The sequence below is a fragment of the Pristiophorus japonicus genome, unplaced genomic scaffold (assembly GCF_044704955.1).
Source record: "Pristiophorus japonicus isolate sPriJap1 unplaced genomic scaffold, sPriJap1.hap1 HAP1_SCAFFOLD_613, whole genome shotgun sequence".
NCBI lineage: Eukaryota > Metazoa > Chordata > Chondrichthyes > Pristiophoridae > Pristiophorus > Pristiophorus japonicus.
This window is the reverse complement of record NW_027254524.1, coordinates 204690-232066: the sequence shown is the minus strand read 5'-3', so window position 1 is coordinate 232066 and position 27377 is coordinate 204690. Positions and strand designations below refer to the sequence as shown.

Sequence of the window (27377 nt, the reverse complement as noted above, 5' to 3'; positions counted from 1 at the left end):
TCCATGATCAGATCAGCCATGATCTTATTGAATGGCGGAGCAGACTTGAGGGGCCGTATGGCCTACTCCTGCTTCTATTTCTTATGTTCTTATGTTCTTCTCAATCTTCCTCGCTGCCATGTTCCACCTCAGTCGACAAGCTCCCCGCTGGAGTGGAACTAAACTACAGAACCAGTGGGACCCTGTTCAACCTCCGCTGTCTCCAGGCCAGGTCCAAGACCACCCCAACCTCCGTCGTCGAGCTACAGTACGCGGATGACGCCTGCGTCTGCGCACATACAGAGGCTCAACTCCAGGATATAGTCCACGTAATTATTGAGGCGTACAAAAGAATGGGCCTTACGCTAAACATCAGTAAGACAAAGGTCCTCCACCAGCCTGTCCTTGCCACACAGCACTGCCTCCCAGGTATCAAGATCCACGGCGTGGCCCTCGACACTGTGGACCATTTCCCATACCTCGGGAGCCTCCTATCAACAAGAGCAGGCATCGACGACGAGATCCAACACCGCCTCCAGTGCGCCAGTGCAGCCTTCGGCCGCCTGAGGAAAAGAGTGTTTGAAGACCAGGCCCTCAAATCTACCACCAAGCTCATGGTCTACAGGGCTGTAGTAATACCCGCCCTCCTGTATGGCTCAGATACATGGACCATGTACAGCAGACACCTCAAGTCGCTGGAGAAATACCACCAACGATATCTCCCCAAGATCCTACACATCCCCTGGGAGGACAAACTCACCAACGTTAGTGTCCTCGACCAGGCCAACATCCCCAGCATCAAAGCACTGACCACACTCGACCAGCTCCGCTGGGCAGGCCACATTGTTCGCATGCCAGGCATGAGACTCCCAAAGCAAGCGCTCGACTGGGAACTCCTTCACGGCAAGCGAGCCCCAGGTGGGCAGAGGAAACGTTACAAGGACACCCTCAAAGCCTCCCTGATAAAGTGCAACATCCCCACTGACACCTGGGAGTCCCTGGCCAAAGACCGCCCTAAGTGGAGGAAGTGCATCCGGGAGGGCGCTGAGCATCTCGAGTCTCGTCGCCGAGAGCATGCAGAAACCAAGCGCAGGCAGCGGAAGGAGCGTGCGGCAAACCTGTCCCACCCTCCCCTTCCCTCAACGTCTGTCTGTCCCACCTGTGACAGGGACTGTGGTTCTCGTATTGGACTGTTCAGTCACCTAAGGACTCATGTTAAGAGTGGAAGCAAGTCTTCCTCGACTCCGAGGCACTGCCTACGATGATGATGACATAATAGGCTGGCCAGCAAAGTTGAAGCCCATGTAATGAAAGGGACAGTGACAGCTTGGATTCGAAATTGGCTCAGTGACAGGAAACAGAGAGTAGGGGTGAACGGTTTGGGATTGAGACAGGGTCATGTGGGGGTGGGGGGGAACGGGGCAGTGGGATTGTCACTGTTTATTCAGGGTAAGGGTCACTCACTGTGTAACTGTACAGTGTCACTGTTTATTCAGGGTAAGGGTCACTCACTGTAACTGTACAGAGTCACTGTTTATTCAGGGTCAGGGTCACTCACTGTGTAACTGTACAGAGTCACTGTTTATTCAGGGTAAGGGTCACTCACTGTGTAACTGTACAGAGTCACTGTTTATTCAGGGTAAGGGTCACTCACTAACTGTACAGAGTCACTGTTTATTCAGGGTAAGGGTCACTCACTGTGTAACTGTACAGAGTCACTGTTTATTCAGGGTAAGGGTCACTCACTGTAACTGTACAGAGTCACTGTTTATTCAGTGTAAGGGTCACTCACTGTAACTGTCCAGAGTCACTGTTTATTCAGGGTAAGGGTCACTCACTGTGTAACTGTACAGAGTCACTGTTTATTCAGGGTAAGGGTCACTCACTGTGTAACTGTACAGAGTCACTGTTTATTCAGGGTAAGGGTCACTCACTGTAACTGTACAGAGTCACTGTTTATTCAGGGTAAGGGTCACTCATTGTAACTGTACAGAGTCACTGTTTATTCAGGGTAATGGTCACTCACGCATACTGTACAGAGTCACTGTTTGTTCAGGGTAAGGGTCACTCACTGTGTAACTGTACAGAGTCACTGTTTATTCAGGGTAAGTGTCACTCACTGTAACTGTACAGAGTCACTGTTTATTCAGGGTAAGGGTCACTCACTGTAACTGTACAGAGTCACTGTTTATTCAGGGTAAGGGTCACTCATTGTAACTGTACAGAGTCACTGTTTATTCAGGGTAAGGGTCACTCACTGTGTAACTGCACAGAGTCACTGTTTATTCAGGGTAAGGGTCACTCACTGTGTAACTGTACAGAGTCACTGTTTATTCAGGGTAAGGGTCACTCACTGTAACTGTACAGAGTCACTCTTTATTCAGGGTAAGGGTCACTCACTGTGTAACTGTACAGAGTCACTGTTTATTCAGGGTAAGGGTCACTCACTGTGTAACTGTACAGAGTCACTGTTTATTCAGGGTAAGGGTCACTCACTGTAACTGTACAGAGTCACTCTTTATTCAGGGTAAGGGTCACTCACTGTGTAACTGTACAGAGTCACTGTTTATTCAGGGTAAGGGTCACTCACTGTAACTGTCCAGAGTCACTGTTTATTCAGGGTAAGGGTCACTCACTGTAACTGTACAGAGTCACTGTTTATTCAGGATAAGGGTCACTCACTGTAACTGTACAGAGTCACTGTTTATTCAGGGTAAGGGTCACTCACTGTAACTGTACAGAGTCACTGTTTATTCAGGGTAAGGGTCACTCACTGTGTAACTGTACAGAGTCACTGTTTATTCAGGGTAAGGGTCACTCACTGTAACTGTACAGAGTCACTGTTTATTCAGGGTAAGGGTCACTCACTGTAACTGTACAGAGTCACTGTTTATTAAGGGTAAGGGTCTCTCACTGTGTAACTGTACAGAGTCACTGTTTATTCAGGGTAAGGGTCACTCACTGTGTAACTGTACAGAGTCACTGTTTATTCAGGGTAAGGGTCACTCACTGTAACTGTACAGAGTCACTCTTTATTCAGGGTAAGGGTCACTCACTGTGTAACTGTACAGAGTCACTGTTTATTCAGGGTAAGGGTCACTCACTGTGTAACTGTACAGAGTCACTGTTTATTCAGGGTAAGGGTCACTCACTGTAACTGTACAGAGTCACTCTTTATTCAGGGTAAGGGTCACTCACTGTGTAACTGTACAGAGTCACTGTTTATTCAGGGTAAGGGTCACTCACTGTGTAACTGTACAGAGTCACTGTTTATTCAGGGTAAGGGTCACTCACTGTAACTGTACAGAGTCACTCTTTATTCAGGGTAAGGGTCACTCACTGTGTAACTGTACAGAGTCACTGTTTATTCAGGGTAAGGGTCACTCACTGTAACTGTCCAGAGTCACTGTTTAATCAGGGTAAGGGTCACTCACTGTAACTGTACAGAGTCACTGTTTATTCAGGATAAGGGTCACTCACTGTAACTGTACAGAGTCACTGTTTATTCAGGGTAAGGGTCACTCACTGTAACTGTACAGAGTCACTGTTTATTCAGGGTAAGGGTCACTCACTGTGTAACTGTACAGAGTCACTGTTTATTCAGGGTAAGGGTCACTCACTGTAACTGTACAGAGTCACTGTTTATTCAGGGTAAGGGTCACTCACTGTAACTGTACAGAGTCACTGTTTATTCAGGGTAAGGGTCACTCACTGTGTAACTGTACAGAGTCACTGTTTATTCAGGGTAAGGGTCACTCACTGTGTAACTGTACAGAGTCACTGTTTATTCAGGGTAAGGGTCACTCACTGTAACTGTACAGAGTCACTGTTTATTCAGGGTAAGGGTCACTCACTGTAACTGTACAGAGTCACTGTTTATTCAGGGTAAGGGTCACTCACTGTGTAACTGTACAGAGTCACTGTTTATTCAGGGTAAGGGTCACTCACTGTAACTGTACACAGTCACTGTTTATTCAGGGTAAGGGTCACTCACTGTAACTGTACAGAGTCACTGTTTATTCAGGGTAAGGATCACTCACTGTGTAACTGTACAGAGTCACTGTTTATTCAGGGTAAGGGTCACTCACTGTAACTGTACAGAGTCACTGTTTATTCAGGGTAAGGGTCACTCACTGTAACTGTACAGAGTCACTGTTTATTCAGGGTAAGGGTCACTCACTAACTGTACAGAGTCACTGTTTATTCAGGGTAAGGGTCACTCACTGTAACTGTACAGAGTCACTGTTTATTCAGGGTAAGGGTCACTCACTGTAACTGTACACAGTCACTGTTTATTCAGGGTAAGGGTCACTCACTGTAACTGTACAGAGGGCTTTTTGGCTAAGATCTGCATAACTAACCTGACCAGCCACCATGACCTCCGGGTGGTTTCTCCCTGGTCAGGAAGGTATATGCTTACATTTTTGTAAACAGGAGGTGGGTGGGGTGGCTTGACCCATCCACCTCCCCGGAGGTGTGTGGGGGACCAGACCCATCCACCTCCATGGCACGAACCTGGTATTGCAGTACTTCCAGGAACGGTGCAGTGGCTCCAGGCCTTTTGGCTAAGAGCATTGGCGCAGAGTGATCCTTGGCGTGTGCAAGGTGACCTCTGGCGTTTGTGATTTGACAAAGAATTGGAATGATTGGCTACGAATTTCAAAAAAAAAAAAAAACTGTACAGAGTCACTGTTTATTCAGGGTAAGGGTCACTCACTGTGTAACTGTACAGAGTCACTGTTTATTCAGGGTAAGGGTCACTCACTGTAACTGTACAGAGTCACTGTTTATTCAGGGTAAGGGTCACTCACTGTAACTGTACAGAGTCACTGTTTATTCAGGGTAAGGGTCACTCACTGTAACTGTACAGAGTCACTGTTTATTAAGGGTAAGGGTCACTCACTGTGTAACTGTACAGAGTCACTGTTTATTCAGGGTAAGGGTCACTCACTGTGTAACTGTACAGAGTCACTGTTTATTCAGGGTAAGGGTCACTCACTGTCACTGTGCAGAGTCACTGTTTATTCAGGGTAAGGGTCACTCACTGTGTAACTGTACAGAGTCACTGTTTATTCAGGGTAAGGGTCACTCACTGTAACTGTACAGAGTCACTCTTTATTCAGGGTAAGGGTCACTCACTGTGTAACTGTACAGAGTCACTGTTTATTCAGGGTAAGGGTCACTCACTGTAACTGTACAGAGTCACTCTTTATTCAGGGTAAGGGTCACTCACTGTGTAACTGTACAGAGTCACTGTTTATTCAGGGTAAGGGTCACTCACTGTAACTGTACAGAGTCACTGTTTATTCAGGGTAAGGGTCACTCACTGTGTAACTGTACAGAGTCACTGTTTATTCAGGGTAAGGGTCACTCACTGTAACTGTACACAGTCACTGTTTATTCAGGGTAAGGATCACTCACTGTGTAACTGTACAGAGTCACTGTTTATTCAGGGTAAGGGTCACTCACTGTAACTGTACAGAGTCACTGTATATTCAGGGTAAGGGTCACTCACTAACTGTACAGAGTCACTGTTTATTCAGGGTAAGGGTCACTCACTGTAACTGTACAGAGTCACTGTTTATTCAGGGTAAGGGTCACTCAATGTAACTGAACAGAGTCACTGTTTATTCAGGGTAAGGGTCACTCACTGTGTAACTGTACAGAGTCACTGTTCATTCAGGGTAAGGGTCACTCACTGTGTAACTGTACAGAGTCACTGTTTATTCAGGGTAAGGGTCACTCACTGTAACTGTACAGAGTCACTGTTTATTCAGGGTAAGGGTCACTCACTGTAACTGTACAGAGTCACTGTTTATTCAGGGTAAGGGTCACTCACTGTAACTGTACAGAGTCACTGTTTATTAAGGGTAAGGGTCACTCACTGTGTAACTGTACAGAGTCACTGTTTATTCAGGGTAAGGGTCACTCACTGTGTAACTGTACAGAGTCACTGTTTATTCAGGGTAAGGGTCACTCACTGTAACTGTACAGAGTCACTCTTTATTCAGGGTAAGGGTCACTCACTGTGTAACTGTACAGAGTCACTGTTTATTCAGGGTAAGGGTCACTCACTGTAACTGTACAGAGTCACTGTTTATTCAGGGTAAGGGTCACTCACTGTAACTGTACAGAGTCACTGTTTATTAAGGGTAAGGGTCACTCACTGTGTAACTGTACAGAGTCACTGTTTATTCAGGGTAAGGGTCACTCACTGTGTAACTGTACAGAGTCACTGTTTATTCAGGGTAAGGGTCACTCACTGTAACTGTACAGAGTCACTCTTTATTCAGGGTAAGGGTCACTCACTGTGTAACTGTACAGAGTCACTGTTTATTCAGGGTAAGGGTCACTCACTGTGTAACTGTACAGAGTCACTGTTTATTCAGGGTAAGGGTCACTCACTGTGTAACTGTACAGAGTCACTGTTTATTCAGGGTAAGGGTCACTCACTGTGTAACTGTACAGAGTCACTGTTTATTCAGGGTAATGGTCACTCACTGTAACTGTACAGAGTCACTGTTTATTCAGGGTAAGGGTCACTCACTGTGTAACTGTACAGAGTCACTCTTTATTCAGGGTAAGGGTCACTCACTGTGTAACTGCACAGAGTCACTGTTTATTCAGGGTAAGGGTCACTCACTGTAACTGTACAGAGTCACTGTTTATTCAGGGTAAGGGTCACTCACTGTGGAACTGTACAGCGACACGGGAGTGAATTGATGCTTAACTTTAAATGTCTATGAATGAAGATATTTCTGATTGAGTTTGCAGGATTTGCACTGGTCTGGGCTGTTTTGGTGAAGTGGAGAGATGTGACCTTGTTATTTCCCTGGTGTTTGTCGCTGTGTTTCAGCCATCCTGAGCAGTTGGGCATATCCTGGTGCTTTCCCAGCAACTCTGTTGCAAAGTTCACTGACATCAGGAGGTGGAGTGTGGGGACAGGGCGAGTCTTTGTGTCTGGCTCTCATTGCATGCAGGAGGCATTAGCTCATGGGCTCGGCATTCCAACAGCCTGCTCACAAACAGGGTGCAAAACATCACCAGCCCACGGCCTCAATCAACATCACAAAAACAGATTATCTACTCATTATCACATTACTGTGTGTGGGAGCTTGCTGTGCACAAATTGCCTGCTGCGTTTCTCACATTACAACAGTGACTGCACTCCAAAAGTTCATTGGCTTTGGGAGAGTGTACATGGGCTGTGGGAGGGTATTGAATGGGTGGGTAGGGTCAGTGATAGGGGAGAGTGTACATGGGCTGTGGGAGGGATTGAATGGGTGGGGAGAGTCAATGATCGGGGAGAGTGTACATGGGCTGTGGGAGGATTCAATGGGTGGGGAGAGTTTGTGATAGGGGAGAGTGTACATGGGCTGTGGGAAGGGATTCAATGGGTGGGGAGAGTCAGTGATAGGGGAGAGTGTACATGGGCTGTGGGAGGGTATTCAATGGGTGGGGAGAGTCAGTGATCGGGGAGAGTGTACATGGGCTGTGGGTGGGGATTCACTGGGTGGGGAGAGTCAATGATCGGGGAGAGTGCACATGGGCTGTGGGAGGGTATTCAATGGGTGGGCAGGGTCTGTGTCAGGGGAGAGTGTACATGGGCTGTGGGAGGGTATTCAATGGGTGGGCAGGGTCTGTGTCAGGGGAGAGTGTACATGGGCTGTGAGAGGGATTGAATGGGTGGGGAGAGTCAGTGATCGGGGAGAGTGTACACGGGCTGTGAGAGGGATTCAATGGGTGGGGAGGGTCAGTGATCGGGGAGAGTGTACATGGGCTGTGAGAGTATTCAATGGGTGGGGAGAGTCAGTGATCGGGGAGAGTGTACATGGGCTGTGAGAGTATTCAATGGGTGGGGAGAGTCAGTGATCGGGGAGAGTGTACATGGGCTGTGGGAGGGGATTCAATGGGTGGGAAGGGTCTGTGTCAGGGGAGAGTGTACATGGGCTGTGGGAGGGGATTCAATGGGTGGGCAGGGTCTGTGTCAGGGGAGAGTGTACATGGGCTGTGGGAGGGTATTCAATGGGTGGGCAGGGTCTGTGTCAGGGGAGAGTGTACATGGGCTGTGAGAGGGATTGAATGGGTGGGAGAGTCAGTGATCAGGGAGAGTGTACATGGGCTGTGGGAGGGTATTCAATGGGTGGGGAGAGTCAGTGATCAGGGAGAGTGTACATGGGCTGTGGGAGGGGATTCAATGGGTGGGGAGAGTCAGTGATCGGGGAGAGTGTACATGGGCTGTGGGAGTATTCAATGGGTGGGCAGGGTCTGTATCAGGGGAGAGTGTACATGGGCTGTGGGAGGATTCAATGGGTGGGGAGGGTCAGTGATCGGGGAGAGTGTACATGGGCTGTGGGAGGGGATTCAATGGGTGGGCAGGGTCTGTGTCAGGGGAGAGTGTACATGGGCTGTGGGAGGGGATTCAATGGGTGGGCAGGGTCTGTGTCAGGGGAGAGTGTACATGGGCTGTGGGAGGGGATTCAATGGGTGGGCAGGGTCTGTGTCAGGGGAGAGTGGGAGGAGACTCTGTGGTTGCTGAGAGTGATGCCCCTATCCTGTGCCGCTCGAGCCCAGGCCTGCAGCACAGACCTGGGGAGGGGGGGCACTATACTTGGCCACACATTCAGGCTACACTCAGCCTGCGTGCATCTCACATAGCCTGAGACTGGAGTAGATGGGCCCGACTATCCTGCCCCATCCGCGACCCTGACCGCGACCCCTGCCTGACCTCCGGCCCAGCTCCCAGCCTGACCCCGACCCCAGCCCCCGCACCCGGCCCCACCTTGTCCCCGCTCAGGCTTTCAATGGTGACGGTGGCGGTGCTTCCAGACATTTTCAGAATGGCAGGCAGTGACTAGTGGGGTACCGCAAGGTTCTGTGCTGGGGCCCCAGCTGTTTACATTGTACATTAATGATTTAGACGAGGGGATTAAATGTAGTATCTCCAAATTTGCAGATGACACTAAGTTGGGTGGCAGTGTGAGCTGCGAGGAGGATGCTATGAGGCTGCAGAGTGACTTGGATAGGTTAGGTGAGTGGGCAAATGCATGGCAGATGAAGTATAATGTGGATAAATGTGAGGTTATCCACTTTGGTGGTAAAAACAGAGAGACAGACTATTATCTGAATGGTGACAGATTAGGAAAAGGGGAGGTGCAACGAGACCTGGGTGTCATGGTACATCAGTCATTGAAGGTTGGCATGCAGGTACAGCAGGCGGTTAAGAAAGCAAATGGCATGTTGGCCTTCATAGCGAGGGGATTTGAGTACAGGGGCAGGGAGGTGTTGCTACAGTTGTACAGGGCCTTGGTGAGGCCACACCTGGAGTATTGTGTACAGTTTTGGTCTCCTAACCTGAGGAAGGACATTCTTGCTATTGAGGGAGTGCAGCGAAGGTTCACCAGACTGATTCCCGGGATGGCGGGACTGACCTACCAAGAAAGACTGGATCAACTGGGCTTGTATTCACTGGAGTTCAGAAGAATGAGAGGGGACCTCATAGAAACATATAAAATTCTGACGGGTTTGGACAGGTTAGATGCAGGAAGAATGTTCCCAATGTTGGGGAAGTCCAGAACCAAGGGTCACAGTCTAAGGATAAGGGGGAAGCCATTTAGGACCGAGATGAGGAGAAACTTCTTCACCCAGAGAGTGGTGAACCTGTGGAATTCTCTACCACAGAAAGTTGTTGAGGCCAATTCACTAAATATATTCAAAAAGGAGTTAGATGAAGTCCTTACTACTCGGGGGATCAAGGGGTATGGCGAGAAAGCAGGAATGGGGTACTGAAGTTGCATGTTCAGCCATGAACTCATTGAATGGCGGTGCAGGCTAGAAGGGCCGAATGGCCTACTCCTGCACCTATTTTCTATGTTTCTATGTTTCTATTATTTCACATTCAATCCATTTTGAAAAAGCATCCACCACCACCAGGAACATTTTACCGAGAAACGGCCCGCATAGTCGACATGGATCCTCGACCATGGTCTGGAGGGCCAGGACCACAAACCTAGTGGTGCCTCTCTGGGCGCGTTGCTCAACTGAGCACACACGCTGCATTGCCGTACACAGGACTCTCAGTCAGAGTCGATACCGGGCCACCACACGTGGGATCTGGCTATCGCTTTCATCATTACTATACCCGGGTGTGTGCTGTGGAGATCCGAGATGAACGTCTCCCTGCCCTTTTTGGGTAGCACTACGCGGTTACCCCACAACAGGCAGTCTGCCTGAATGGACAGCTCGTCCTTTCGCCGCTGGAACGGCTTGATTAACTCTTGCATTTCAACGGGGATGCTGGCCCAGCTCCCATGCAGTGCACATTTTTTGACTCGGGACAGCAGAGGATCTTGGCTGGTCCAAGTCCTAATCTGGCGGGCCGTGACAGGTGATTTATCATTTTCAAACGCTTCCATGACCATCAACAAGTTTGCGGGCTACACCATCAACAAGTTTGCAGGCTGCGCCATTTCCACCCCCGTGGTGGGCAATGGTAGCCGACTGAGAGCATCCGCACAGTTCTCGGTGCCTGGCCTGTGGCGGATGGTATAGTTATACGCTGATAGTGTGAGTGCCCACCTTTGTATGTGGGCTGAGGCATTAGTATTTATCTCCTTGTTTTCAGCGAACAGGGATATGAAGGGCTTGTGATCGGTTTCCAGCTCAAATTTGAGGCCAAACAGGTACTGATGCATTTTCTTTACCCCGAACACACACGCTAATGCCTCTTTCTCAATCATGCTGTAGGCCCTCTCGGCCTTAGACAAGCTCCTGGAGGCATAGGCGACAGTTTGCAACTTCCCCGTAACATTAGCTTGTTGTAATACACACCCGACTCCATATGACGATACATCACAAGCTAGCACAAATCTTTTACACGGGTTATACAATACAAGCAGCTTGTTGGAGCATAAAATGTTTCTGGCTTTCTCAAAAGCAATTACTTGTTTTTTTCCCCATACCCAGTTCTCACCTTTGCACAATAACACATGTAGGGGCTCTAAGAAGGTGCTTAACCCTGGTAGGAAGTTACCAAATTAGTTCAGGAGTCACAGCAATGACTGCAGCTCCGTGATGTTCTGTGGCTTGGGCGCGTTCCTGATAGCCTCTGTCCTGGTGTCTGTGGGCCGAATGCCGTCCGCTGCGATTTTTCTCCCCCAAAAACTATACTTCTGTTGCCATGAAGACGCATTTCAACCTCTTCAGCCGCAGCCCTACGCGATCCAGTCGCTGGAGGACCTCCTCCAGGTTTTGTAGGTGCTCGACGGTGTCCCGACCCGTGACCAATATGTCGTCCTGAAAGACCTGAGTAGGCTCTCCATGTTTCTCTGGAAGATCGCTGCAGCCGACCGAATTCCAAACGGGCATCTGTTGTAGATGAACAGTCCTTTGTGCGTGTTGATGCAGGTGAGCCCCTTCAAAGACTCCTCCAGCTCCTGCGTCATGTAGGCCGAAGTCAGGTCGAGCTTGGTGAACGTCTTGCCTCCTGCCAGCGCCGCAAATAGGTCGTCTACTTTAGGTAGCGGGTATTGGTCCTGTAGCAAGAAACGATTAATCGCCGCAAATCCTGACCGTGCCATCACTTTTGAGTACTGGAACAATCGGGCTGGCTCACTCGCTGAATTCTACTGGGGAGATGATGCCCTCGCGTTGCAGCCTGTCCAGCTCGATTTCCACTCTCTCCCTCATCATGTGAGGTACCGCTCGCGCCTTGTGGTGAATGGGTCGTGCCTCTGGGACCAAGTGGATCCGCATCTTCGCCTCGGAAAAGTTTCCAATGCCTGGCTCAAAAAGGGAAGGAAATTTGATAAGAACCTGGATACATGAGGCCTTATCGACATGTGATAGCGCTCGGATGTCATCCCAGTTCCAGCGGATTTTGCCCAGCCAGCTCCTTCCAAGCAGTGTGGGGCCATCGCCCGGGACAATCCAGAGTGACAGTTCATGCACTGTGCCCTCGTAGGTGACCTTGACCACGTGGCTGCCCAGGACAGTGATAAGCTCTTTGGTGTATGTTCTCAGTTTCGTGTGGATGGGGCTCAGGACTGGTCTGAGTACCTTGTTGCACCACAGTCTTTCAAATATCTTTTTACTCATGATGAATTGGCTAGCGCCAGTGTCCAGTTCCATGGCTACGGGTAAGCCATTCAATTTTACGTTTAGCATTATAGGTGGACATTTCGTCGAAAATGTGTGCACCCCGTGTACTTCAGCATCTGCCTCCTCTCTCTGAGGCTCGAAATTGCTTTGATCCACCATGGACCGATCTTCCTCTGTCACGTGGTGGTTAGCAGGTTTTGCAGAGCTTGCAGCTCATCTGCAAGCTCGTTGGAGGTGCCCCATTGTTCCACAGCTCTTGCAAACATACCCTTTGATGCGGCATGAATAGGCTGAATGGAAGCTTCCACAATACCAACAAGGTGTGAATTGCCTTGCATTCATCCTTTGTTGGGGACTCTGAGTCATCTGGGTCACCTGAGGCCTGCTGGCAGTTGCAGACTCGTGGTTTCTGCCCTGTACATTTCTGCTCGCAAACACAGTTCCAGTTAATTGATGAACATTGCTAGCACTTGTGTGCTGAGGGATTTGTTTGGTGTTATCACTGGTGGACATAAACACCTGTGCTATTGCAATGGCCTTACTGAGGGTTGGTGTCTCTACAGTCAAAAGTTTTCGTAGGATGGTCTCGTGGCCAATGCCCAGTACAAAACAGTCTCTGAGCATTTGCTCCAGGTAGCCATCAAACTCACATTGTCCTGCAAGTCGCCTTAGCTCGGCGACGTAGCTCACCACTTCCTGACCTTCAGATCGCTGGCACATGTAGAACCGATACCTCGCCATCAACACACTCTCCCTCGGGTTAAGATGCTCCCGAACCAGTGTACACAGCTCCTCATACGACTTATCTGTGGGTTTCACCGGACCCAGGTGATTCTTCATGAGGCTGTAGGCCGGTGCCCCGCAGACCGTGAGGAGGACCGCTCTCCTTTTTGCAGCGCTTCCTTCTCCGTCCAGCTCGTTGGCTACAAAGTACTGGTCTAGCCATTCGACATAGGCTTCCCAGTCCTCACCCTCCGAGAACTTCTCCAGGATGCCCACAGTTTGCTGCATCTTTGCGTTGGATTCGTATTCTCGTCGCCAGTTATTGTGTTCCTAACACAGATGAGACTGCACACAGGGAGGTTAAAGTAACAGTGACCTCAGTCTTTAATAAGACACTCCAGAGTGAGGAACAGGCCTTAGGGGCCGGCTTATATACAGTGCTCCCAAGGGATGCTGGGATCACTTGGGACTTCAGGGAATGCGCTCCCTGGTGGCCGAACATGGGAGTGCATGCTTTACAGATATTGCGCCTCCCACAGTGCAGCGCTCCCTCAATACTACCCCACTGACAGTGCAGCACTCCCTCAGTACTGCCCCTCTGACAGTGCAACACTCCCTCAGTACTGCCCCTCCGACAGTGCAGCACTCCGTCAGGACTGCCCCTCCGACAGTGTAGCACTCCCTCAGTACTGCCCCTCCGACAGTGCAGTGCTCCCTCAATACTACCTCTCTGACAGTGCAACACTCCCTCAGTACTGCCCCTCCGACAGTGCAACACTCCCTCAGTACTGCCCCTCCAACAGTGCGGCATTCCCTCAATACTACCTCACTGACAGTGCAGCACTCCCTCAGTACTGCCCCTCCAACAGTGCAACACTCCCTCAGTACCTCCCCTCCGACAGTGCAGCACTCCCTCAGTACTGCCCCTCCGACAGTGCAACACTCCCTCAGTACTGCCCCTCCGACAGTGCAGCACTCCGTCAGGACTGCCCCTCTGACAGTGCAGCACTCCCTCAGTACTTCCCCTCCGACAGTGCAGCGCTCCCTCAATACTACCTCTCTGACAGTGCAACACTCCCTCAGTACTGCCCCTCCGACAGTGCAGCGCTCCCTCAATACTACCTCTCTGACAATGCAACACTCCCTCAGTACTGCCCCTCCAACAGTGCAACACTCCCTCAGTACCACCCCTCCGACAGTGCAGAACTCCCTCAGTACTGCCCCTCTGACAGTGCAGCACTCCCTCAGTACTGCCCCTCCGACAGTGCGGTGCTCCCTCAGTACTGCCCCTCCGACAGTGCAGCACTCCCTCAGTACTGCCCCTCCGACAGTGCGGTGCTCCCTCAGTACTGCCCCTCCGACAGTGAGGTGCTCCCTCAGTACTGCCCCTCCGACAGTGCAGCACTCCCTCAGCACTGCCCCTCCGACAGTGCAGAGCTCCCTCAGTACTGCCCCTCTGACAGTGCAGCACTCCCTCAGTACTGCCCCTCCGACAGTGCGGTGCTCCCTCAGTACTGCCCCTCCCACAGTGCGGAGCTCCCTCAGTACTGCCCTCCCACAGTGCAGCACTCCCTCAGTATTGCCCCTCCCACAGTGCGGAGCTCCCTCAGTACTGCCCCTCCCACAGTGCGGAGCTCCCTCAGTACTGCCCCTCCCACAGTGCGGAGCTCCCTCAGTACTGCCCCTCCCACAGTGCGGAGCTCCCCCAGCCTGGATTGCAGGCTGAAGTCTGCGGAGTGGGACTTCAACTAACAACCTTCTGACTCAAAGAAGTGAGGTTGTTCCCCACTGAGCCAACAGTGATTAGCCGAGTACATAAACACTTGATTAAGGATCGTGTTCAGAGGTGCGGGGAATAAGCAGAGGCATGAGCCGAGAGTCGAGAACTGTGCGGAGAGAGCTCGCACAGGGTCAGGGTTGTAAATTCTACGCCTAACGCCCGAGATCGGTCTTGCCCTCAGCTGACGAACACTGCCAGTTTGGAGTCACTGGCCAGCGTTCAGTACTGCCAGCCTTGCCTGCCTCATAGCTCCCAGCCCCAACTTGTGCAACTTTCGGGAGTACAAAGGCAGGCTGCTCAGACTGGGCTTATATTCCCTTGAGGTTAGACGATTAAGGGGGTGATCAAATTGAACAGTTCTGGGTACCACACCTTAGGAAGACTTATTGGCCTTGGAGGGAGCAGGTTTCCCAGACTGATACAGACGCCGAGGAGTATTTATTCGGAGAGATTACATAGACCAGGGTTGTATTCCCGAGAAATTAGAAGGTTAAGAGGTGACCTGATCAAAGCTTTCAAGATATTAAGGGGAACTAATTGGATAGATAGAGAGAGACTCTATCTGCTGGTTGATGAGTCGAGAACTAGTCTTAAAATTAGAGCCAGACCTTTCAAGAGTGAAATTAGGAAACACTTCTCCACACAAAGGGTGGGGGAGGTTTGGAACTCATTTCAGCAAAAGGCAATTGGTGCTCGATCAATTGTTAATTTTAAATCAGAGATTAATAGCTTTTTGTTAACCAAAGGTATTAAGGGACAAGGGCCAAAGGTGAGTTAGGTCACAGATCAATCATGAGAGAATGGCGCAAGAGGCTCGAGAGGCTGAATGGGCCTCCTCCTGTTCCTGTGTAACAGGCTCGAGGGGCTGAATGGGCCTCCTCCTGTTCCTGTGTAACAGGCTCGAGGGGCTGAATGGCCTCCTCCTGTTCCTGTGTAACAGGCTCGAGGGGCTGAATGGGCCTCCTCCTGTTCCTGTGTAACAGGCTCGAGGGGCTGAATGGGCCAACTCCTGTTCCTGTGTAACAGGCTCGAGGGGCTGAATGGCCTCCTACTGTTCCTGTGTAACAGGCTCGAGGGGCGGAATGGGCCAACTCCTGTTCCTGTGTAACAGGCTCGAGGGGCTGAATGGCCTCCTCCTGTTCCTGTGTAACAGGCTCGAGGGGCTGAATGGCCTCCTCCTGCTCCTGTGTAACAGGCTCGGGGGGGCTGAATGGGCCTCCTCCTGTTCCTGTGTAACAGGCTCGAGGGGCTGAATGGGCCTCCTCCTGTTCTTGTGTAACAGGCTCGGGGGGCTGAATGGGCCTCCTCCTGTTCCTGTGTAACAGGCTCGAGGGGCTGAATGGGCCTCCTCCTGTTCCTGTGTAACAGGCTCGAGGGTCTGAATGGCCTCCTCCTGTTCCTGTGTAACAGGCTCGAGGGGCTGAATGGGCCTCCTCCTGTTCCTGTGTAACAGGCTCGAGGGGCTGAATGGGCCTCCTCCTGTTCCTGTGTAACAGGCTCGAGGGGCTGAATGGGCCTCCTCCTGTTCCTGTGTAACAGGCTCGAGGGGCTGAATGGGCCTCCTCCTGTTCCTGTGTAACAGGCTCGAGGGGCTGAATGGCCTCCTCCTGTTCCTGTGTAACAGGCTCGAGGGGCTGAATGGGCCTCCTCCTGTTCCTGTGTAACAGGCTCGAGGGGCTGAATGGGCCTCCTCCTGTTCCTGTGTAACAGGCTCGAGGGGCTGAATGGGCCTCCTCCTGTTCCTGTGTAACAGGCTCGAGGGGCTGAATGGGCCTCCTCCTGTTCCTGTGTAACAGGCTCGAGGGGCTGAATGGGCCTCCTCCTGTTCCTGTGTAACAGGCTCGAGGGGCTGAATGGGCCTCCTCCTGTTCCTGTGTAACAGGCTCGAGGGGCTGAATGGGCCTCCTCCTGTTTTGAGCTTGCCTTAATGCCCAGTTTGGACACGGACCGGGACGGGAGCCTGGCCCTGTGTGCCTCAGTACCATGGCGATGGTGACATCAGCTGGCGCAGCAGGCAATGCCTGTCAGTGCTGCTGACACACTGCAGAGTTTCCGTGTCTCCTGGGCCAATGGGCGATGCTTTGATGTGATAATGTTCGCTGTGACTGGGAGCACTTTCCCCATTAGCACAGGTAGAGGCTTCACGCCCGGGCTGGCAGCACTTTGAAGGCGCCGTGATGTGGATTTATGGCGCAGACCGTAGCAAGCAATAAAGGGACGGCCCCAGCCCTGAAGCCCAGTGCTCTGGGTGTTGATAGCTGCTGACTGCCGACAAGCCCTCTGGCCGTATTTAACAGCCAGCTGGTTCTGATTTCACTTCCCAAACACTCACTTTTTCCACATTAGCCCCTACCTGCGGGTGACAGCAGCCATTTCACATCTAACACCTGGCAGGCCGCTCCGTTCCCCTTACACGCACTTTACACGCACTTTTCCTCGTGTTTTGTACCCTTCCCCCCTCCTCTCCTCTCCTCTCGTCTTGGGGCGACCTTGCTGGTGGGTCAAAGGGCAGCTGTGGAAGGAGCTCTGTGCCTCCCTGCCCATCACCGGCCAGAAATCTGAGCACTCTGCACACAACATTGTCTCCAGTGTGATGAGGCCAATCGATGGTCATAAAACTCTCTTGTAAAGAATATAAGTGCACAAGAAACAGCAGCAGGAGTCGGCCATTCGGCCCCTCGAGCCTGCTCCGCCATTCAATGAGCTGATCTTCGATCTCAACTCCACTTCCCTGCACTGTCTCCATATCTCTTGATTCCCTTAATATACAAAAATCTATCGATCTCAGCCTTGAATATACTCAACGACTGAGCCTCCACAGTCCTCTGGGGCAGAGAATTCCAGCGATTCACCGCCCTCTGAGTGAAGAAATTTCTCCTCATCTCGGTCCTGAATGGCCGAGCCCTTATCCTGAGACTGTGTGAGCCCTGGTTCTAGACTCCCCAGCCCGGGGGAAACACCCTCCCTGCATCTACCCGGTCAAGCCCTGTAAGAGTGTTGTCTGTTTCAATGAGATCACCTCTCATTCTTCGAAACTTTTAGAAACCAGCAAAGAACGACTAAAAAAAATAACAAAGAGAAGATAGATTATGAGAGTAAACTAGCAAGAAATATAAACAGACAGTAAGAGTTTCTACAGGTATATAAAAAGGAAAAGAGTGGCTAAAGTAAATGTTGGTCCCCTGCAGGATGAGACTGGGGAATTAATAATGGAGAACAGGGAAATGGCAGAGACATTGAACAAATATTTTATATCGGTCTTCACGGTAGAAGACACTAAAAATATCCCAATAATGGATAATCAAGGGGCTATTGGGTGGGGAGGGGGACTTAAAGCAATCACTATCATTAGAGAAAAAGTACTGGGAAAACTAATGGGACTAAAGGTGGACAAGTGCCCTGGACCTGATGGTTTACATCCTAGGGTGTCTTAAAAGAAGTATCTGCAGAGATAGTGGATGCATTGGTTGTAATCTGCCAAAATTCCCTGGATTCTGGGGAGGTCCCAGCAGATTGGAAAACCGCAAATGTAACGCCCCTATTTAAAAAAGGAGGCAGACAAAAAGCAGGAGACTATAGACCAGTTAGCCTAACATCTGTGGTTGGGAAAATGCTGGAGTCCATTATTCATCATCATCATTATAGGCGGTCCCTCGAACGAGGATGACTTGCTTCCACGAGTTCAATGAAGGACCCGATGTTCCAATCCTGAACTCCAGTTGAGGGGGTGGAAGATGCCTGTGGGTGGATTTTTTTAACGTGGGGTGTCCGTTGCACACCAGCCACCACACGGGGCTTGACAGAGCGAGGTCTTGGTCCAGTGGCAAGGGTTAACCCGGACGACTGGAGACCAGCTCTGCTGCACGGACCCAGTGCGCGTACATATCGCACAGTGTGGGCTGGTCCGTGCTGCCCCTGGGCCCTCGACTCTTCTGGGCCTCATAGTCTCATCTCTCGCACCTCCGCCAAGATCTCTCGCCGCTCCTCCGCCACGATCCCTCACCGCTCCTCCACACCAAACATTCGCCGAACCTCCGTCACGATCAGCCACCAAATCTCAGCCACGATCCCTCATCGCTCCTCCGCCCCGATCACTCGTCGCAAGTCCGCCATGACCTTCCTACTCCTCTGCTGTACCTGGGCCCCACTGATGCTCCTGCCCACGCTCCAAACGGCGGACCTGGGTCCTGAACCTACTGAATTTACATCAGTTTCTCAGTCCAAGCCAGTGACGGTCTGCCGATAAACCTTGAATTGATGAATATAGTGTGCAATAATGCAGAAAATATCGTGTTTGAGCTTCTTGTAGATCTCTGCTGCACATTCCATTAACTCATTCATCACAAGTATAGAGAAGACCACCGCAGGTCGGGAGGATAAAGAGCTGGGGCGAGCTGACACAAATGTGCAACAGCTTCGAGCTGGGCGACTGGGTGACGTCATCAGTCCATTATTAAGGAAGCAGTAGCAAGACATTTAGAAAAGAATAATGCAGTCAAGCAGAGTCAGCATGGTTTTATGAAAGGGAAATTGTGTTTGACAAATCCTTGAGGATGTAATGAGCAGGGTGGATAAGGGGGAACCAGTGGATGTGGTGTATTTGGATTTCTAGAAAGCATTCGATAAGATGCCATATTAAAGATAAGAGCTCACGGGGTTGGGGGTAATATATTAACATGGATAGAGGGTTGGCTAACTAACAGAAAACAGAGAGTCAGGATAAATGGGTCATTTTCCGGTTAGCAAACAGTGACCAGGGGGTGCCACAGGGATCAGTGCTGGGACCCCAACTATTTACAATCTATATTAATGACTTGGATGAAGGGACCGAGTGTAATGTAGCCAAGTTTGTCGATGATAGAAAGATGGGAGGAAAAGCAAATTGTGAGGAGGACACAAAGAATCTGCAAAGGGATATAGACAGACTAAGTGAGTGGGCAAACATTTGGCAGATGGAATATAATGTGGGAAAATGTGAGGTTATCTACTTTTGCAGAAATAATAGAAAAGCAAAATTACTTAAATGGAGAGAGATTACAAAGTGCTGCAGTACAGAGAGACCTGGGGGTCCTTGTGCATGAAACACAACAAGTTAGTATACAGGTACAGCAAGTGATCAGGCAGGCCAATGGAATGTTGGCCTTTATTGCAAGGGGGACAGAGTATAAAAGCAGAGAAGTCCTGCTACAACTGTACAGGGTATTGGTGAGGCCACACCTGGAGTACTGCGTACAGTTTTGGTCTCCTTATTTAAGAAGGGATATACTTACATTGGAGGCTGTTCAGAGAAGGTTCACGCGGTTGATTCCGGAGATGAGTGGGTTGACTTATGAGGAAAGGTTGAGCAGGTTGGGCCTATACTCATTGGAGTTTAGAAGAATGGAAGGTGATCTTATTGAAATGTATAAGATTCTGAGGGGGCTTGACAGGGTAGATGCAGAGAGGATGTTTCCCCTTGTGGGGAATCTAGAACTAGGGGGCATAGTCTCAGAATAAGGGGCCGCCCATTTAAAGTGGAAATGAGAGGAATTTCTTCTCTCAGAGAGTCATGAATCTTTGAAATTCTCCGCCCCAGAGAGCTGTGGAGGCTGGGTCATTGAATATATTTAAGGCGGCGATAGACAGATTTTTGAGCGATAAGGGAGTAAAGGGTTATGGGGAACGGGCGGGGAAGTGGAGCTGAGTCCATGATCAGATCAGCCATGATCTTATTGAATGGCGGAGCAGGCTCAAGGGGCCAAATGGCCGACTCCTGCTCCTATTTCTTTTGTTCTTATGTAGAATATCGGCCGGTCTACTCAATCTCTCCTCACAGGACAATCCCCCCATCCCAGGAATCTGTCTGGTGAACCTTCGTTGCACTCCCTCCATGGCAAGTATATCCTTCCTTAAGTAGGAAGACCAAAACTGTACACAATACTCCAGGTGCGATCTTACCAGGGCCCTATATAATTGCAGTAAGACGTCTTTACTCTTGTTCTCAAACCCTCCTGTAATAAAGGCCAACATACCATTTGCTTTATTAATTGCTGAACCTCCACAGCCCTCTGGGGAAGAGAATTCCAAAGATTCACCACCCTCTGAGTGAAGAAATTCCTCCTCATCTCAGTCCTGAATTGTCGAGCCCTTAGCCCTACGGCAAGACACGCAGAGGGCCAGAGGCAGCGGCTGGAATCTGCCGAATGTAGCCGTGTGCTTTAGGCCGTCTTGCCTTGATGGATTGAGCACAGCCACATCCCCAGCATCGAAGCACTGACCACACTCGATCAGCTCCGCTGGGCGGGCCACATTGTCCGCATGCCCCGACACAAGAGCAAGCGCTCTACTCGGAACTCCTTCACGGCAAACAAACCAAAGGTGGGCAGAGGAAACGTTACAGGGACCACCCTCAAAGCCTCCCTGATAAAGTGCAACATCCCCACCGACACCTGGGAGTCCCTGGCCAAAGACCGCCCTAAGTGGAGGAAGTGCATCCGGGAGGGCGCTGAGCACCTCGAGTCTCGTCGCCGAGAGCATGCAGAAACCAAGCGCAGGCAGCGGAAGGAGCGTGCGGCAAACCTGTCCCACCCTCCCCTTCCCTCAACGTCTGTCTGTCCCACCTGTGACAGGGACTGTGGTTCTCGTATTGGACTGTTCAGTCACCTGAGGACTCATTTTTAGAGTGGAAGCAAGTTCCTCGATTCCTATGATGATGATGACCAGGATTTGATCCCTGGGCTCAGTGTGACAGGGACAGTCCCGAGACCCCGACACCACCCACGTTTCCCACCTCCTCCCCCCCCCCCCCGGGCCACAAGGGCCAACAGCTCTGCCCGGCCCACTGTCACCGTTACCCCTCCTACCTGCACGCGCTCCCTGTTGTACTGAGCAGTGACGTGGCGCAGGGTTGGGTGCCCCTCTGGCACTGCACCAGCTGTAGCCTCCAAGCCCCTCCTCCGGCCGCCTTCCTGCCGACTGATGGACACCTGAGCCTCCGGCAGCGAATTGATCCCGCTGAGCCTGGAAACGCTCCAGTCAGGGCCCTGGAGGGTCGAGGAAGACCACAGCTTGTAAATCACTCCCTGGGAGGGCACTCGCACACACAATTCGACACAGAATCAGAGACGTTGACAGCACAGGAGGCCATTCGGCCCATCGTGTCCGCGCCGGCCGACCAAGAGCCACCCGGCCTAAACCAATTTCCCAGCTCTGGGTCCGTAGCCCTGCAGGTTACAGCACTTCAGGGGCACATCCAGGTACTGTTTAAATGTGGTGAGGGTTTCTGCCTCTACCACCCTTTCAGGCCGTGAGTTCCAGACCCCCACCTCCCTCTGGGTGAAAGAAGTTCTCAAATCCCCTCTAAACCTCCCCCCAATTACTTTCAACCTATGCCCGCTGGTTGTTGAACAACAACACCAACGTGTATTTATATAGCGCCTTTAACGTAGTGAAACGTCCTATGGCACTTCACAGCAGAGTTATGACATTTAAAATTTGACACCGAGCCACATGAGGAGAAATCAGGGCGGGTGACCAAAAGCTGGGTCAGAGAGGGAGGTTTTAAGAAGCGTCCTGAAGGAGGAAAGAGAGGTAGAGAGGCGGACAGGTTTAGGGAGGGAGTTCCAGAGCTTGGGACCCAGGCAATAGAACCACGGCCACCGATGGTGGAGCGATTACAATCAGGGATGGTCAAGAGGGCAGAATTAGAGGGGCGCAGATATCTCGGGGGGTTGTGAAGATTACAGAGATAGGGAGGGGCGAGGCCATGAAGTGGGCATGATCTTAGAATAAGGGGCCGCCCATTTAAAACTGAGATGAGAAGAAATTTATTTTCTCAGAGGGTTGTAAACCTGTGGAATTCGCTGCCTCAGAGAGCTGTGGAGGCTGGGACATTGGATAAATTTAAGACAGAAACAGACTGATAAGGGAATACGGGGTTATGGGGAGCGGACGGGGAAGTAGAGCTGAGTCCATGATCGGATCAGCCATGATCGTATTGAATGGCGGAGCAGGCTCGAGGGGCCGTATGGCCTACTCCTGCTCCTATTTCTTATGTTCTTATTTGAACACGAGGATGATAATTTTGAAATCGAGGGGCTGCTTAACCGGGAGCCAATGTAGGTCAGCGAGCACATGGATGATGGGTGAGCGGGATTTGGTGCGAGTTAGGACACAGGCAGCAGAGTTTTGGATGAGCTGAAGATTTTGGAGGGTGGTAAGTGGGAGGTTGGAATAGTCAAGTCTAGAGAAGACAAAGGCAGGGGTGAAGGTTTCAGCAGTGGATGAGCTGAGGCAGGGGCAGAGACGGGCGATGTTACGGAGGTGGAAACAGGAGGTCTTAGACAGTTGCCAGAGGGATGAAGTCAGTGTCTAGGGAACGGAGTTTATGGTGTGCAGCAAAGACAATGGCTTCACTCTTCCCAATATTTAGTTGAATGAAATTCCTGCTCATCCAGAACTAGATGTTGGACAAACAGTCTGACAATTTAGAGACCGTGGAGGGGTCGAAAGAAGGGCTAGTGAGGTAAATCTAGAAACATAGGGCCCAAGTTTCGGGACGCGCCTAAAACAGCGCAGCCCGGACCTGGACGCCGGTTTTTCACGCCAGAAAGTGCGCCTAAAAAAAACTTCCCTATTCTCCGGCTTGCTGCAGGTCTTCTGCAGCCGGGCGCGGCACAGCACGAGCTGTGGGGGGGCGGAGCCAGGTCCCTGCGCTGAAAACAGTGCCGGGACCTCTGCACATGCGCGCTACAGTGGGTGCGCATGTGCAGTAGCTCCAGGCGCCCGAAACTGTGTGGGAGGGGCCCCGAAGCACGCAGCCCCCAGCCCTGGCCCAATGGCCTCACTGGGGCTGCGTGGATCAGGCTCCTCCCACGGCCAGCTCCAGCTTCCTCCCGACCCGACCCGACTCCCGCCCCTCCCCCCGGCAACCCGACCTCCGCGACTCTCTCTCTCCCACCAACCCCCCACCCCCACCCCGGACCTCCGTGACCCCCCCCCCCACCCCGAGACCCGACACCACCTACCTGTAAATCTAGCCCGAGGTCTTGGGCCCGGCCATTCAGCCTCCTTCTCTCCTTCCCCACCCCTCTCTCCCTCCCTCCCCCCTCTCTCCTTCTCTCCCTCCCTCCTCTCTCCTCTCCTCCCCCCTCCCTCCTCTCTCCTTCCCTCCCCCCTCTCTCCTTCCCTCCCTCCCTCCTCTCTCCTCTCCTCCCCCCCTCCCTCCTCTCTCCTTCCCTCCCTCCCTCCCCCCTCTCTCCTTCCCTCCTTCCCTCCTCTCTCCTCTCCTCCCTCCCTCCCTCCTCTCTCCTTTCTCCTTCCCTCCCTCCCTTCCTCCTCTCTCCTTCCCTCCCTCCCTACATCCTCTCTCCTTCCCCACCCCTCTCTCCTTCCCTCCCCCCTCTCTCCTTCTCTCCCTCCCTCCTCTCTCCTCTCCTCCCCCCTCCCTCCTCTCTCCTTCCCTCCCTCCCTCCCTCCTCTCTCCTTCCCTCCCTCCCTACATCCTCTCTCCTTCTCCACCTCTCCCCCTTCCCCCCGCTTCTCCCCCTCTCCCTCTCCCCCCACTTCTCCCCCTCCTCCCCCCCTCGCTGTCAGAAACACACACACAGACAGACAGAGAGATAGAGACACTGACAGAGACACACTGGGGGGTGGAGGGGCCGTCCTAGCACGCTGTTGGAGGGCTCCCGGTCCTGCAGTCGGTAAGTAGAAAATGTTTTATTTATTGATTTTTAAATTTTTTTTATTTTTTATTAATTTTTTTGATTGATTTATTGGTTGATTTATTGATGTATTTAGCATTTATTATTGACGATGGCTCTTTATTTGTAAAACTGAAGTGTTTAATGTTTGTAAACTTCCCTTTAAACCGCCCCCCCCCATTCCCCACGCCTGATTTTCTAAAGTGCAGACAAGGTTTTTTTGAACGTACAAAAATCTTCACTTGCTCCATTCTAAGTTAGTTTGGAGTAAGTTTTCACTGCCGAAACTTTGAAAACAGGCGTAAGTGGCCGGACACGCCCCCTTTTGAAAAATAAATTCTGTTCCAAAGTGAAACTGTTCTAACTGACGAGAACTGGAGCAAACTAAATGCCGAGAATTTGAATTTCTAAGATACTCCGTTCTACACCAGTTGCTCCAAAAAATCAGGAGCAACTCAGGCCGAAACTTGGGCCCATAGAAAATAGGTGCAGGAGTAGGCCATTCGGCCTTCGAGCCTGCACCACCATTCAATAAGATCATGGTTGATCACTCCCTCAGTACCCCTTTCCTGCTTTCTCTCCATACCCCTTGATCCCTTTAGCCGTAAGGGCCATATCTAACTCCCCCTTGAATATATCCAATGAACTGGCCTCAACAACTCTCTGCGGTAGAGCTGGGTGTCAGCGTACATGTGGAAACTGACGCTGTGTTTTCGGATGATGTCGCCGAGGGGCAACATGTAGATGAGAAATAGGAGGGGACCAGGGACAGATCCTTGGGGGACACCAGAGGTAACGATGGGGGAGTGGGAAGAGAAGCTGTTGCTGGTGGATCTCTGGCTACGATTCGATGGATAAGAATGGAACCAGGCGAGTGCAGTCCCACCCAGCTGGACGATGGTGGAGAGGTGTTGGAGGAGGATGGAGTGGTTAACCGTGTCACAGGCTGCAGACAGGTCCAGGAGGACAAGGAGGGATAGTTTACCTTTGTCACACTCACAAAGGATGTCATTTGTGACCTCGATAAGGGCCGTTAGATACTGTGGCAGGGGTGGCAACCAGATTGGAGAGATTCAAACATGGAATTGCGGGAAAGATGGGCAGATTTGGGAGACAACATCACGTTCAAGGACTTTGGAGCGGGAAAGTGAGGTTAGAGAAGAGGCGGTAGTTTGCAAGGACAGAGGGGTCAAGGGTGGGGTTTTTTAGGAGATGGTGATGACAGTCGGTTTGAAGGGATGGGAGGGGCATACCTGAGGGAGTGCTGCACTGTCGGAGGGGCAGTAGTGAGGGAGTGCTGCACTGTCGGAGGGGCAGTACTGAGGGAGTGCTGCACTGTCGGAGGGGCAATATTGAGGGAGTTCTGCACTGTCGGAGGGGCATACCTGAGGGAGTGCTGCACCGTCGGAGGGGCAGTACTGAGGGAGTGCTGCACTGTCGGAGGGGCAATATTGAGGGAGTGCTGCACTGTCGGAGGGGCAGTACTGAGGGAGCGCCGCACTGTCGGAGGGGCAGTACTGAGGGAGTGCTGCACTGTTGGAGGGGCTGTACTGAGGGAGAGCCGCACTGTCGGAGGGGCAGTACTGAGGGAGCGCTGCACTGTCGGAGGGGCAGTACTGAGGGAGCGCTGCACTGTCGGAGGGGCAGTACTGAGGGAGCGCTGCACTGTCGGAGGGGCAGTACTGAGGGAGCGCTGCACTGTCGGAGGGGCAGTACTGAGGGAGCGCTGCACTGTTGGAGGAGCAGTACTGAGGGAGCGCTGCACTGTCGGAGGGGCAGTACTGAGGGAGCGCTGCACTGTCGGAGGGACAGTACTGAGGGAGCGCTGCACTGTCGGAGGGGCAGTACTGAGGGAGCACTGCACTGTCGGAGGGGCAGTACTGAGGGAGCACTGCACTGTCGGAGGGGCAGTACTGAGGGAGCACTGCACTGTCGGAGGGGCAGTACTGAGGGAGCGCCGCACTGTCGGAGGGGCAGTACTGAGGGAGAGCTGCACTGTCAGTAGGGTAGTACTGAGGGATTGTGTGTGTGTGTGTGTGTGATTTCACGGTGTATATCTGTGTGTGTGTGTGTGATTTCACGGTGTGTACCCTGCGATTAGCCGGGAACCCTGCGATCACCCTGCTATCTGCTTGAGTACCGGGCTGATTGCATGGGATGGCGGCTGCATTGCTGATCCAGATCGATGCCTTTTACATCACAGAGCCTGCAGCGATGGTCCTTCCCGTCACGGAGAGAACAAGCCTCTCTGCGGGGCAGCACTGCTGAGGTCCCAGCCCCGCCTGCTGCTGCTCGCACTCCAAGGAGCGAGAGGATCACCCGATTCAGCTCCAAGGAGTGAGTGGATCACCCGACTCGACTCGGGGATCTCCTGATTCAGCTCCAGGGTGTGAGTGGATCACCTGATTCAGTGCTCCAGGGTGTGAGTGGATCACCTGATTCCGTGCTCCAGGGTATGAGTGGATCGCCTGATTCAGTGCTCCGGGGAGGGAGTGGATCGCCTGATTCAGTGCTCCAGGGTGTGAGTGGATCACCTGATTCCGTGCTCCGGGGAGGGAGTGGATCGCCTGATGCAACTCCAGGAAGGGAGTGGATTATATGATTCAGTGTTCCAGGGAGCGACTGGATCGCTCAATTCAGCACTCCGGGGAGCAAGTGGATCACCAGACTCAGTACTTGAGGAAGGGAATGGATCACTTGATTCAGCTATCCAGGGAGGGAGTGGATCACCCGATTCGGCGCTACAGAGAGGGAGTGGATCACCCGATTCAGCTCCAGGAAGAGAGCGGATTACCTGGGTCCGCAATCCAGGGAATGAGTGAATCACATGATTCATCTCCACGTAGGGAGTGGATTACTTGATTCAGCTCCAGGAAGGGAGTGGATCATAGAAACATAGAAAATAGGTGCAGGAGTAGGCCATTCGGCCCTTCAAGCCTGCACCGCCATTCAATATGATCATGGCTGATCATTCACCTCAGTACCCCATTCCTGCTTTCTCTCCATACCCCTTGATCCCTTTAGCCATAAGGGCCATATCTAACTCCCTGTTGAATATATCCAATGAATTGGCCTCGACAACTCTCTGCAGCAGGGAATTCCACAGGTTAACAACT

The 27377-nt window shown here is 51.7% G+C and overlaps 1 protein-coding gene across 1 annotated transcript in view; it reads right to left on the bottom strand.

Annotated features, from left to right (window-relative positions):
- LOC139255579 (spectrin beta chain, non-erythrocytic 5-like) overlaps positions 1-27377 on the bottom strand; it is a gene marked incomplete at its 3' end in the record, with an annotated part of 292546 nt that overhangs the window by 71987 nt on the left and 193182 nt on the right. The window contains exon 3 of the mRNA XM_070873953.1: positions 21424-21603. Coding sequence (XP_070730054.1) covers positions 21424-21603 — 180 coding nt within the window. The remainder of the gene's footprint in view (positions 1-21423; positions 21604-27377) is intronic.